At 46.6% G+C, this 12997-nt stretch overlaps 1 protein-coding gene across 1 annotated transcript in view; it reads left to right on the plus strand.

The window, feature by feature from the left end:
• The first annotated feature begins 336 nt into the window (after positions 1-336).
• Positions 337-12997, plus strand: part of IL1RL2 (interleukin 1 receptor like 2) — a 53992-nt gene continuing 41331 nt past the window's right edge. Inside the window, exons 1-5 of the mRNA XM_015562214.1 lie at positions 337-530; positions 1217-1451; positions 3793-3988; positions 6912-7158; positions 7435-7567. Coding sequence (XP_015417700.1) covers positions 470-530; positions 1217-1451; positions 3793-3988; positions 6912-7158; positions 7435-7567 — 872 coding nt within the window. The 5' untranslated portion in view covers positions 337-469. The remainder of the gene's footprint in view (positions 531-1216; positions 1452-3792; positions 3989-6911; positions 7159-7434; positions 7568-12997) is intronic.

The raw sequence follows: 12997 nt of genomic DNA on the forward strand, positions 1-12997 counted from the left end.
CTCACGGGCCCCTCCCAGGTGGATCTCACCTGCTCCCAGGTGGGTCGGGCTGGGATGTGGGCTCAGGCCTGCCTGAGGACCCGAGGCCCCAGACGCAGGGGAGGCCACGCGCCATGCACAGGGGACCCGGACCCTCAGGGCTGAGGCGGCTGGGGGCGAGCCTCCCAGGGAGCATCCCAGCGATCCCACCTCACTGCCCAGGGAAGGGGGGACCGCCTCCTCCCCAAGAAGCGATGGTGCTCCCTGGAGGGGGGACCCGCTCCTGCCCCCACCGCGCCCCGCCTCCCCTCTGCGACTGCCCATAGCTCTTCCACTGCCCAAGGATAGGAAGGGGCAGGGAAGGTACACGGAGGGGCCAGGTGGAGGGCACCCCAGGAGGAAGGGAAGGCCAGCGGCTGACCTAGGATCTCAGAGGTTCAGAGGTCGCCAAGCCGGCCCTGCCCCACCCCTTCTCTTCCCGCAGCCTGCTATGGGGGCGGCGTCCCTGCTGCTGTGCCTGTCCGTGGCCCTCCCGCTGCTTCTGGGCGCAGGTATGTTGGCGTTGCCTGGGCCTTGGCCACCTCACCCTGTGTCCCTGCGGCCCGCCCGCCTGGTTTGTGGGCGGGGGGAGGGCGGGGGGCTCTGAGCCTGCAGCTCACCTTTCTGGGGGCCCAGGCAGGGGTCTGCGGAGTGGGAGCATCCCTTCCAATGCCTGGTGCTCGGCCCCAAAAGGCCATGAGCTTTGAGGTGACTTAGGAGAGGAGGAGGGTAGGCAAAGTGCGAGTCAAGGCTTGCATTCAACAGCACATGGATGGAGTGCTGTCTGTGTCCTATGGCAGCTCTGTTCTATGGCCCAAGGTAAAAGCAAACCAGGCAATTTGGTGGAAAGGAACTTTAAAGCCAGCGGATTTTTAAACAAAATAGCTGGTGACAGAAAACAGGACAAGGAAGGCTGAGAGCAGGAAGGTTTCCTCTGAGAGGAGGGGAAAGAATGAAGGCCTTCCGATGGAAGGGAGAGAGGGGCTCATTCCAGAGGCTGACAACCTAGAGGAGGCAGGAGATTCAGTCGTATGGCACACCGGGAGGACTCTGAATTCTGCTTTCACATCAACACACTATTTTTGGGAAATTCCCACACTGAGAAAGCTCTCAATGAAATTGGCTAGGAATTGACACATTTGTTAAACTATTAATAAAGACTTCCCTTTCATGATTACCTTTCCCTTCCCCTCCCTAGATGAATGCCAGGTCATTCGTGTGCTAACCGAGGCATCTTCAACAAAGCAGCCTTTTGCCTTTAATTGCACATCCCCTCTGCTCACTTCTGGGAAAGCACGAGTAACCTGGTACAGACGCCTTAGCAAAGTCCCAGTCTCCACCGACTCGCAGGCTAGGATCCACCAGGAGCAGAGCTGGCTCGTGTTCCTGCCCGTGGCCTGGGGGGACTCGGGGACCTACCGGTGCATTGTAAAGTAAGTTCCTCCCTTAAAGAGCACCAACACACTCTCCCAATCTCTCTCTCACTGACATGTTATAATTATGTCTATAATTCTTTTAGGAAAATTCTTAATAAATTCTAAAGAACTTAAAAACTCAATGAGAAGAATAAAATATAGTTTTATAGTTGTTATAAAACAATTTCCAATGGAAACATTTTAAAGCAGTGAAGATTTGTAAGTCAGTTGTTAAAATATGAAATACAGCTTTTCCCGTGGAAATGATGCCACAGCCAGACCAACTTCCAAAGCTGGTGTCTCCCACTCTTGTCTCTGCCCTCATTCTCTGCATGCCCAGTGTTCCTGTGATGGGCTGCACGTCCGGAGGGGAGCCAGCCTCCTTTGCCCACCTTTTTGTAAGGCATCTGCTATGGAAATGTACCAGTGACAAAGCACCACGTATGCTTAGGCCCAGTGTACACTGTGTAGATGAATGACAGCTCTGTGTAGATGGGGACAGCTGAGCTGGTGGGGATTGCAGTGAGCTGGAGCGTGCCTCACCAAAGGTGACAGTCTATTCAGCTCAAGTCCATTTTCCATTTTTTCAAGGAAACCTGAAAATTAGTGTGTGTGTGTGTGTGTGTGTGTGGGTGTGTGTGTGTGTAACTTTTCAATAGCTTGCGGTGTGTTGCCTAAATAAAACACACCTTTGGACCACATTTTGCCCAAGGGCCCCATTTTGTGACCTTCCTTTACTGACACACATGTGCATGACCTAACGCAGTGGTCGGTAAACTGCGGCTCGCGAGCCCCATGCGGCTCTTTGGCCCCTTGAGTGTAGCTCTTCCACAAAATACTGACTTCTGCGCGTGGGCCACGAAGTTTCAATCATACTGTACGTGTGCGCCCGCATGTGGTATTTTGTGGAAGAGTCATGCTCAAGGGGCCAAAGAGCCGCAGGTGGCTCGCGAGCCACAGTTTGCCAACCACTGACCTAACGAATGCTTTGGCCTCCCTGAGGCGTGGTTCTCTTGTCTGCAGAATGGGAAGCATTGCAGCGTGGTAGGGCCGAAGTGAAATGAGCTGAGATCATGGGACGTAGGCGCCTCCAAAGGGAAGCTGCATTCCCTCTCATTCTGTTTCTGTGGTATTTGCTGGTCCCTTTCTGTGGCCGGCTCTGATTCATACCAGATTCCTCATTTTCATATGTCAGATCAACCTACGGGACACAATCACTCAGTGGTACAGAAACAGAAGTGGCCGGTAGCCCGGGTACCTGGCCTCTTTTCAGTTTCACTCACCAGGCCCATCATGCTGGGGGGTGTGCTCTCCCATGACATACGAACTAGAGGTGGAGATTGTGTGTCACACAAATTCACTGTGAAATCCAAACTGGATTTAAAATATTTGAACCTGGGAACTGGAAAATGCAGAAAATCATCTTTCACAGAAAGGAAACATATTGTCTGTGATAGAAGAAAATAAACAAGAATTTTCATAAAACTTTAACATATACATACACATGATACATACTCAGTAAACTGTATATTTGAAATGTTTTCAAATTCACATAAAATTTGCAAGACTAGTATAAATAACTCTCCTCTATCCTTTAACTAGATTCCCCTTATTTAACACTTTGCCACATTTACTTTATTATTCTCTCTCCATATATTTGTACATCACACATGATAAGTTTTCTAAATCATTTTTCCTAAATCATGTGAGTTGTAGGCATTATGACCCCTGACCCTTTACTATTTCAATGTGTATTTCCTATCAGCAAAAATATGCTCTTACTAATCACATACAGATCACACCTTTAGGAAAGTGTACTGTTGTACGATGTTTTTTTATCAAACCCTCAGTCCATTTTTTACTTTTACCCATCCTCTCAGTGGCGAGCAATACACATCCTTTCTTTCCAGTAGGGGGCCAGGCAGGATCATGCCCTGCTTCTGGCTGCCATGTGCTTTTGCTCTTTTCCCCTGGACAGGTCCTTGGGCTGTTCCTCACGACACTGACATTTTGAAGGAGCACAGGAAATTGTTTTATATTAAGTCCCTAATTTGGGTTATTTCTCCCCAAGCCCCCCAGGTTGGAACACTATGACAGGGTCTGTCCTCCTAGGCCACACTCAGCGGCACCCGGGTCTGTCGGCCCCGGCCATGTCCCCGTTGGTCCCTGGGTAGAGTACTTCCAGTGCTTCCATGTGTCAGCACTTTCCCGGGTGCTGCGAGCCTGTGAGCTGTGCTTGTCTTGCTGGAGGCGAGTGTTTGCACTGTGCCTCACGGAGGATTTGCACGTATTTGAAGATGACCAGCATCGCTTGGTCCTGTGATTGTTTCATGAGGGTCACTCTGTTGTTTTCTTACAGTGATACAGACATGTGTCGCCAAGTACATGTAAACCTAACTGTGTTTGAAAAATATGAGTGCGGCATGTCCAGAAACAGTCAAATGAATTTCCCAGATGGGCACGAACAAATACTGCATGTTGGGAAAAACGACAGCCTGACATGTCACCTGAATTTCCCGAAGAGTTGTGTTTTGGATTCAGTAAAATGGTATAAGGTAAAAAAAAGAAAAAGGGATTTTCCCATTAATACTGTCTCTTCTTTTCTTTAAAACCTACTTGTTTTTTCAATTTAAGTTGTATTTTTAAGGCAAAATTAGTAAAGAGATTGTGTATCTCATACAGATTTGATAGCTGCTTGCTATTGACAATCTTATCTGCTAATTATTTATGTTTAAATTTATGGTTATTACTAGAGGCCCAGTGCACGAAATTCATGCACTCCAGGTAGTCCCTCAGCCTGGCCTGCACCCTCTCACAGTCTGGGGAGTGGGCCTAAGCCAGCAGTCCGACATCCTTAGCGCTGCCACAGGGCTTCCGGCTGAGCAGCACTCCCCCTGTAGGAGCGCACTGACCACCAGGGGGGCAGTTCCTGTGTTGAGCTTCTGCCCCCTGGTGGTCAGTGCACACCATAATGACAAGTTGTTCTGCCATTCAGTTGATTTGCATATTAGCCTCTTATTATATAAGATAGCTTTTTAATATTTTATTATTTGTATCTTCTACCTCCTCCCTACAATCCTTACTTTTCAGACCATCCTTGGCTATTTCTCTTTTCTAACAGATTAATTAATTCATATATTTGAATGGGCCCTCATATGCACATGAGGCAATAATCACACAGCATAACTCCTGGAAGTCTCCTTCCCACTCCTGACCCATGTGTGTCCTGGGCCCATGGCCCCTCCCCCAACAAGTGGCTACTCTTATTAATCCTGTTAAGTGTCATGTTTATTTTTGGGTTAAGTTCTAGTTTGCTTGAAGTCATATTATGAATGGATATTAAATTTTATCTGCCTTTCCTAATTATTAGATATGTTTTTCTTTTTACTCTGTTACTGTACTGAATAACAGGAACTGATTTGTGAATGTCATACCCATGTTGCTTTACTGGAATAATCTAAATTGGTATGTAACCCTTTATATATGTTGCCAGATTTGGCTTGCTTGATTTGTCAAAAAAATTTTTCATCTAAATCATAAAGAGATTGGTTTGTAATTTTTGTTGCCTGCTTTGTCAACAAATTTTGGTATAAAGGATATGCTGACCTTAGAAAATAAGTTGGGAAGTAATCTTTACTTTCTTCTGGAATGTTTAAGATTGACTTTATTTCTTCTGCTCTGTGCTTTTAGTATTTATAGTAAAGTTATGTAAGACTGGGACTTCCTTTGAAGGAAAGTTTTTAAATCATAGAATTCAGAGTCCTTAATTATAGGACCACTCAGATGCCCTACTGCTTCTTTATAGCAAACCTAGCACATTGTGCTTGCTTAGAAATTTTCATTTTAACTTTACAATTTTTTTTTTAGGGTATCATAGTTTATTTTAATGTTAAGAATATTATTCCTGAATAGATTCAAGATGGCGGCGGTATAGGCAGACGCATCCCAGGTCTTGTCCCGGAGCAAATGGAGTAAGCAGCTGAAACTAATAACACCAACCCTGAATTGGCGAAATTACACAGCTGGTGAGACAGTTTACAGCTGGGAAGGGCAGAGCTCCCCTGGAAAGGTAAAACACCAGATGGCCGGCGTTTGTTTGTTTTCACTGAACCCTGTTCATAGGACATTTCAGATACAGACACTCACCTGTGCTGAAGAGAGGGAGAAGGTGCGGATGAGTGGAATCTGGGGAGAGGCTTAGGAGAGAAGGGGGCCCAGGAGAGGTGGCAGCAAATTGAGTGCTGAGTCACCCCTGAGCCCAGGACTAGGGCAGCCATTCTCTCCGGAGATTAGGATTCCTCCCCGATACCTTTACAATTTTTAAGTTATTGAGCTAAAATTGTTCAAATATACTGTTATCACCTTTTTAATATTTGTAGGATTTGAGGTGATGTCTCTTTTTCATATCTGGTGTCATATTTCTCTCTCTCTCTCTCTCTTGTTTTGTTGACTCCTGCCAGGGATTTATCAACTTGAATAATTTTTTTCAAAGCGCTAACTTTGTTAACTCTGTTTCATTAATTTATGCTTTCATTTACCCCCCACTCTGTTTTCTTGGGTTTTAACTTGCTGTTATTTTAATAACTTTATGAGATGGATTTTTGGATCATCCTATATAATAAAGAGCTAATATGCTAATTAGACCAAACAGCAAAACGACCATCCGGACGACTGTCTGGACGACTGTCTGGATGACCTTCTGGATGAAGCGGGAGCTGCGAGGGCCAACTGAGGCAGCCGGGGCTGTGAGGGCTAAGCCTCTTGCATGAATTTTGTGCATTGGGCCTCTAGTTAATTATAAGCCTTTCTTCTTTTCTACTGTATGCATTTAAAGTCATTTTTCTTTAAATTCATTTTTAACTGCTTTCTACACCTTTAATATATAGTATATTCTTATCATTCAGTTAAAAGTATTTTCTGATTTCTAATGTTATTTCTTCTTTGAACTCTGTATTATTTTTAAGAATTTCCTAATTTGCAAATATGGTGGATTTTTGTTGCTGTTAATCCTTACCTAAGGATATTTTTTTCCATTGCTTTTCAGAGAGTGAAAGGAAGGGTGGGAGGGGGAGATAAAGAGAAACATCGGTGTGAGAGAGCCACATTGACTGGTTGCCTCTCACACGCCCAACCAGGGGCAGGGAGTGAACCTACAATCCAGGTTTGTGCCCTTGACTGGGAGTCGAACCCATGACCCAATGTTGTGTGGGCTGGTGCTCTAACCACTGAGCACACCGGCCAGAGCAATACAGTGGATTTTTAGAAAGTTACTTTTCTGTTTGTGGTAGTAAGCTTAATCGCACTGTGGCAGAGAATCTACTCCACATGTTGTAAGTAGTTTGAAATCTGGGGAGACTGCCTTCAAGTTCCATGTTTGCCAATGCCTCAGGCTTAGTCCACAGAATGAGAGAGCTGCAGTCTGGGTTTGTTAGTTCTTTGATTCACGTCCACAGTGCGCTTTCCCCCTTCTTCTTTCAGTTGCTTAGAAAGAGATGCAGAAGTAGCCCTCGGTGGGTGTGGGTTTTGGAGTGTGGCTCACCCACTTCTGAAGCCCAGTCTGCCTTCTCAGGAACCAGTGTCCACTTCCCCTCGTGGCTCCCCAGGCTCTGCTCCTCAGGCCTCGGCCTCCACCGCAGCCTCACAGCCCCTCCTGGCACCAGTGGGACCGGTCGGGGCTTCCCAGGAGGACTCTGGCCTGACCTGCCCCTGCTGAGCGCGTGGCCGTGAACGCAGTGACATCTGCAGAGGCAGACTGTGAGCATCACTCTGCCGCTCCCCCAGTGCCAAGATGCAGGTGCATTGCACCTCACTTTCTCCCTTAGGAAACGAGTTTGGACCACATGATTTCAGAAGGCTTTCCAATCCCACGGCCACTCGCTTGAGGGCACAGCCTGTTCCCTTCCATCCCAGCGTGATCGGATTAGAGGAATGGGTAGTTGTTAGCAATTTAAGCAGCGTTATAATACTTATCACTATTAAAATGCATGCCAATCTCTGTAAGACCCGGAGACGAACCCAGAGCTCCATGATTGGTCCTACGTGGGCATCAACCTTTATCCTACGGATCTTTTTAACAAGCAGATGCTCGGCCTCTTTCTCTGCTACGAAGCAGATTATGCACGAGGGAGACTCAGGCAAGTTTCATTTTGAAATAACCATTCAGCCCGAGAAGACAGGCGGGAGCTAGGAGGCAGGTGGTATAAGGAGGAGGGGTCATTCTCCAGTGTCAACCTGTGCAGACCCAGTATCTCAGTTATGGCTCTGTTTTTGCCACTAACTGACTCACCCCTTGGGCCTCAGTGTTTTCATCTGTAGAATGAGAGGGTTGGAATAAATTATGAAAATATTTAGAGCTTATCATCTGCCTGGTGCCATGCCAGGCAATGGGGATGTAATGATGAGCGAGCCCTCACTTCCAATAGCTATAATTTACCAGAAGGGCAGACAAGCAAGCGAAACAGTTTTCCTTAGAGCACAAGGTGAACTCAGAGGAGGCAACATAAGATCAGCCACAGGCCTTTCTGAGGGAGGTGACTGCTGAGCTGTGTTTACAGAATGATTGACAGCTAACCTGGGGGGAAGGGAAGGGAGGATGGGAATTCAAGGGAACAGTATGTGAAAAGGTATCAGTGAGAATGGTTTGGGGCATTGATTAGAGTTTAGGGTACAGGTAAGCGTGGGCTAAAGTGGTATTAGGAGTAGGAGACCTTGCATGCTAACTGACACACAGCCCTTCCCACTCACAGTACTTTAACAGCTGACCACACCACCAGGATAGTGACATGATCAGCTTTGTATTTGAGTGAAGTCTTCGTGTGGGCACTATAGTGAATAAATTGGAAGGACTTGATGATGGTGGTGTGTTGATTATTTAGGCTATTTTAGAATTTAATAAAAAATGGGGATCATTTTAAAAGTGCATGAAGTGGAACTGGTAGAATGGAGGAAAGGAGGGGTAAGCAGAGGTCACTCATTTGTGAAGGCCTCTGTTCTCTCTGTTACCTGGGAGATGCCATGTGGGAGATTTGAAAAAGGCAGCATGGTGAGTAGGTGAGTGTGGTAGTGAAGACCATGCATCTGGAGTGGTGCTGAGACCCATGCTTACCTTACAGTGCTCAGCTGGCGTGGGCGGGGACCACAGGACTGACCTGGTGCGGGTTTGCAGGGTGGATACACTGGCTGGCAAAGGGCTACAGAGTTCAGTGGCTGAAAGGGGTGATTAAAGTCATAGCCACAGGACTGTTTTCTTTAGAAAGAAAACAGTGCCTGAAGGAAACTAGAAATTAGGAGTAAATAAAGGGTTAAGGGGACTGATTCAAATTAAGATAAGAAATTGGATTAGGTGCATAGACAGTTCAGGCAGGAAACATGGCAGACATGGTGGCAAACACTCACCGTCCACGGTGAGCCTCCTCCCGCCACAGAGACCAGGAAGCTGGAAGGAAGACAGGGCAACCAGCACACCTGCGCTGCCAGGGTGCCTGCAGCTCTGGTCCTGGACGGACTCTGCGTGTCCCCTGCTTCCGGGGAGGCTGGTGTGAGGGCAGCACAGCAGGGGCGGGAGTCTCGTGCATGTGTCCCTGGAGTTACTTGTTGGGCTGGCTCTACCAGATGTGACAGGATTTCACAAGGACATCGGCGGAGTAGTCGCTCCTGGCCTCTGACTTGCAGGTGGTGTAGTTCCAAATCCGGGCCCCACCATCATGATTGTGGTGGAGGTAGCAGCTGTTGTATGAGCTAGTCCCACAGTGCGGCGCTGGACCAGACCTCACTCCCTGAGCACTTCTTAACATTTTGTAAGCACCTAATACCCTGTGTTGAATCCTTTTCTGCCTAAAATAGCCAGAATGCTTTTGTTTCTTGCAACTAAATCAAGTCTGAGAGCTAGGACCTCATAGAGTTTTAAAGATTAAATGAAATAATTTCTCCACTAAACATTTAGTTCACTGTGGGCACATAGCAATTACTGTAACAAACATTATTAGATATTATTACTTAGTGAAAATAAAGGGATGAAGAGGTGGCATAGTAAAAAATTATAATCAGAATGGTATATATGTTTTTAAGAGTTTAGAGACATAGTAGTTATGGACAAAGTTTAAGTTGTGGCTGGGAGAATTGAGGCCTGGGAGGGATAAAGATTGTCCTTGAAATCGAAGGGGTTGAGGGGAGAAAGTTTGGACATTAAATGCCCATTCTTATAGATAGAGAAGTGCCTACACGTGGAAAAGCTGTCTGTCTCCATTGTTTTTGGTTCCAAATTACTCCTCAATACAACAAGGTCCTCCTCACCATTGTGCGGAATCTGTACTGTGAGGTTACTCCTGGCTTTCCTGCTGCCAAATCTAACATTTATTTTTAGTCCTAAGCTTGATTTCCTACTAGCATTCATAACTACTGGACATTCTTTCCAGCTAAGAACTCTCTCTTCTATTCTACCTGAGACTCACTTCTTTTATCTCTGCTCCCCACACCCCCCATTCTTTCCTTAGCAACCATCACTGGGTTCTCATCCTCTATATTGGGGCCTTAGATTTTGGGGTTTCAATTTCAGCCACGGTCATCTTCTATTCTTGCCTTGATTACATTCAAATGGGGATGGCTCACGGAACCATTCATGCACAGAGGGCTCCCGACTGTCTCTCCCACTTTGATCTTTCTCTCAACCTCCAGATACTTTGTCCAATGGCCTAACATGTATTTCTCTTAGACATTTCCATCCGTAACTCAACCATTGCCACCATATTGAGAGCCACTTTGGTCTCACCCCCAAATCTGATCATTCTTTTGTATTTTCTTTACATTCTCTCTCCTATCTAACAACACCTTTGCATAACCAAAATGGGGTCATGAAAATCCTGTTCTCTCTCCATATTCCAAATTTGTCACTGAATTCTGTGGATTGGAATTGGTTTTTGTGTTCTATTCTTGCTGTTGTTACTGTACTGCCTTAGTTCATGCTCTGTTTAGCCTTAGTTTATGGAAATAACTTTCTAAAATTTTTCTAGTTTCTTGATCATTCATCTTTAATCCTTTCCCACACAACCAAATAGATTACTCTCAAACACAAGTGTAATAACCTTATTCCCTTGCTTAGGAGGCTTCCAAAACACATCCCTTTCCATGGTTTCTGCTGACATCCCTTGCCTGCCCCTCTGGTTTCATCTTCACATTCTTCCACAGCCACAACCTCTCAGTCAGAGCTCTGGGCTATTTTATGCCTCAGAACCATTGTACACGCTGGGCCAGGAGTGTTCTTTTTGGTACTTGAAACATGAAACACATTCAAATATTGGCCATTATGAATTTTTAAATTTTAAATCTCATTAGTGAGCTATCACCCAAGAATCTCTATATATAAAAGTCTAAGCAACCGAACAACCCAATGACCAGTTGCTATGACAGGCACTGACCACCAGGGAGCAGGTGCTAAACACAGGAGCTGCCTCCTGGGGGTCAGTGCGCTCCCACAGTGGGAGCACCGCTCAGCTAACCCACCTGTCCTGGCCACCCACCAGCCCAGCAGCAGCCACTCACTCCCTCAGTAGTAGTGCAGGTCTAATCTTCAGAGAATGGGCCAGGCACCAACAGACCAGTGTTGCTGGCACAATCCCATCAGCACTGCCTCCTGGAAGTTGGCCTCAGGCACTGCGGTCACTTCCCCTCCCTAGACACTCTGCAAGGAAGAAACAATATAAAACTGGCACGAATGTCAACAGGATGGATCCAGATCCTGGGCTGGAAAGGGAGTCCCACTGCCCACTTGGAAGGCGGATCGCGTCCCCCTCCCACCTGCCTTGGGACAAGCACCAGATGCAGGGCTTACTGCTGGCAAGCTCAACTTTGGTGACATGAGCCTCTCCCGATCAGGACTGACTGGGCACGAGCCTAAGGCAGGCGCAGCAAGGCTGGGATGAGCGGGAGCTGCAGGCAGTGTTAGACTGCCAGTTTCGGCCCAATTCCTGCAGGGCATGCAGAAGGACCACACCTGTGCACGAATCTGTGCACCGAGCCTCTAGTTGTTAAATAAAAATCAAAGCCTTATGAGAATTTAGACTCTAAAATAATGCTTCAGTGGATTATATTAGAGGCCATCCTAGTTACCATAAAAGGATAGAATGGCTCTTAAGCTAGCAAGGCTGAACTTTCATATGGTTAAATATTAGTACCTGAAAGAAAGAATGAGTCCATTTCCAAGGGGACTTCTCAGCAATGGAAACATGGAAAGTGAGGCCCAGAGACTGTGCCTACCTAAGCCCATGTAGAGAAGAGGTTTCCACAGTCCAGAGTCAAGCTTTTTTTGGCTTCTCCTCCGAAGAAGGTGACATCACACTATCAGAGTCTGATGCTTTCCCCTATCTGACTCTTACTCCTCCTGTCCCATGGGTAAGCCACTGTCCAGTTACAGCTTAGTTCCCCATGAAGATGTTTATAGAGCAATAATGGAAGACTTCTAGGAAGTTGTAGTTTACATGGTAAGTAAGCGAATGCTTGTCCTGGCATTATTGCATTTCACCTTCTGAGACAGATTTGTTAACACTGCTCCGAAGGCAGAGAATGAGGTCTAAAACGTGGGCAATGAGATCTTTATCTATAAGTTGAGGGTTTGAATGTCTGTCTTCTCTGTTATCACCAGTGTGTGCTCTCTGAGGCAGGGACAATTTGGCCTCTCAGTGCAAGCAAGGAGCAGGAACTTAAATGCAGAATGACTAAAATGGGCTCCATTGTCCAAGATGTCACTTTGTAGAGTGGAGCTTCCTGAAGAAAGGGGAAAGATACTAGTGTTCAGAAGTGGGTCTGAGAGATGGGAGAAGTAGCAATTAGCATAGAATGTGAGCTTCTGGGAGGACAGAGGGGTGTGAGACTTGGCCTCTGGGTGGCCACTGAGAATGACAGGGGAGAAAGGCATCCTGAGACTAACCAGCCTTCAGTGGGTTTGGGCTGAGGCTGTTTGGTGGATGCAGTGGAAGCAGGGGGGTGGAGGGGTGAGAAGTGGCATGGCGTCTGCTGTTCATAAACCTCCTCAGCACACATTGACTATGGTCCAGATAGAATGCTGGGAATGAGTTATTTTTGACCTCTGTAAAGGCCAACCCTTGAGAAGTGCAGGTACAATAGGGCCTGTGACACAGTGAAGCAGGCCTTGGCCAGGGGCATGGTGCCATCAGATGGTGGCCCAGGGGGAGAGAAGGCCCTGCGGGTGGAGGACTCTGCCTGTTCACATCCTCCCATTGAACGCATTGATGGCCCAGCCTGTCTTCCTCCAGCCTGCATAGTCTCTGCCCATCGACTCCCATTAGACTGAATGTTCGTAACACTCATTTCAGCCTGTTAAACATTCTCTGTCAACTCTTCCTGGAGAGCATTATACAGACTTCAGTTAGGTTATACACTACCTAATGTCTAGGGTTTATACACTACCTAATGTCTAGGGGCCACACAGTTTCTTGTATCTCCTCGCGGTTTATGGAATGCTGCCAACTGGGAATGTAACTGATCCAAAAATGCTCTTTGAGTTGAATTTTCTTTTCTTTTTTTATCTTAAGAACTGTAAAGAGATTAAA

The sequence above is a fragment of the Myotis davidii genome, unplaced genomic scaffold (assembly GCF_000327345.1).
Source record: "Myotis davidii unplaced genomic scaffold, ASM32734v1 scaffold296, whole genome shotgun sequence".
NCBI classification, from domain to species: Eukaryota; Metazoa; Chordata; class Mammalia; order Chiroptera; family Vespertilionidae; genus Myotis; species Myotis davidii.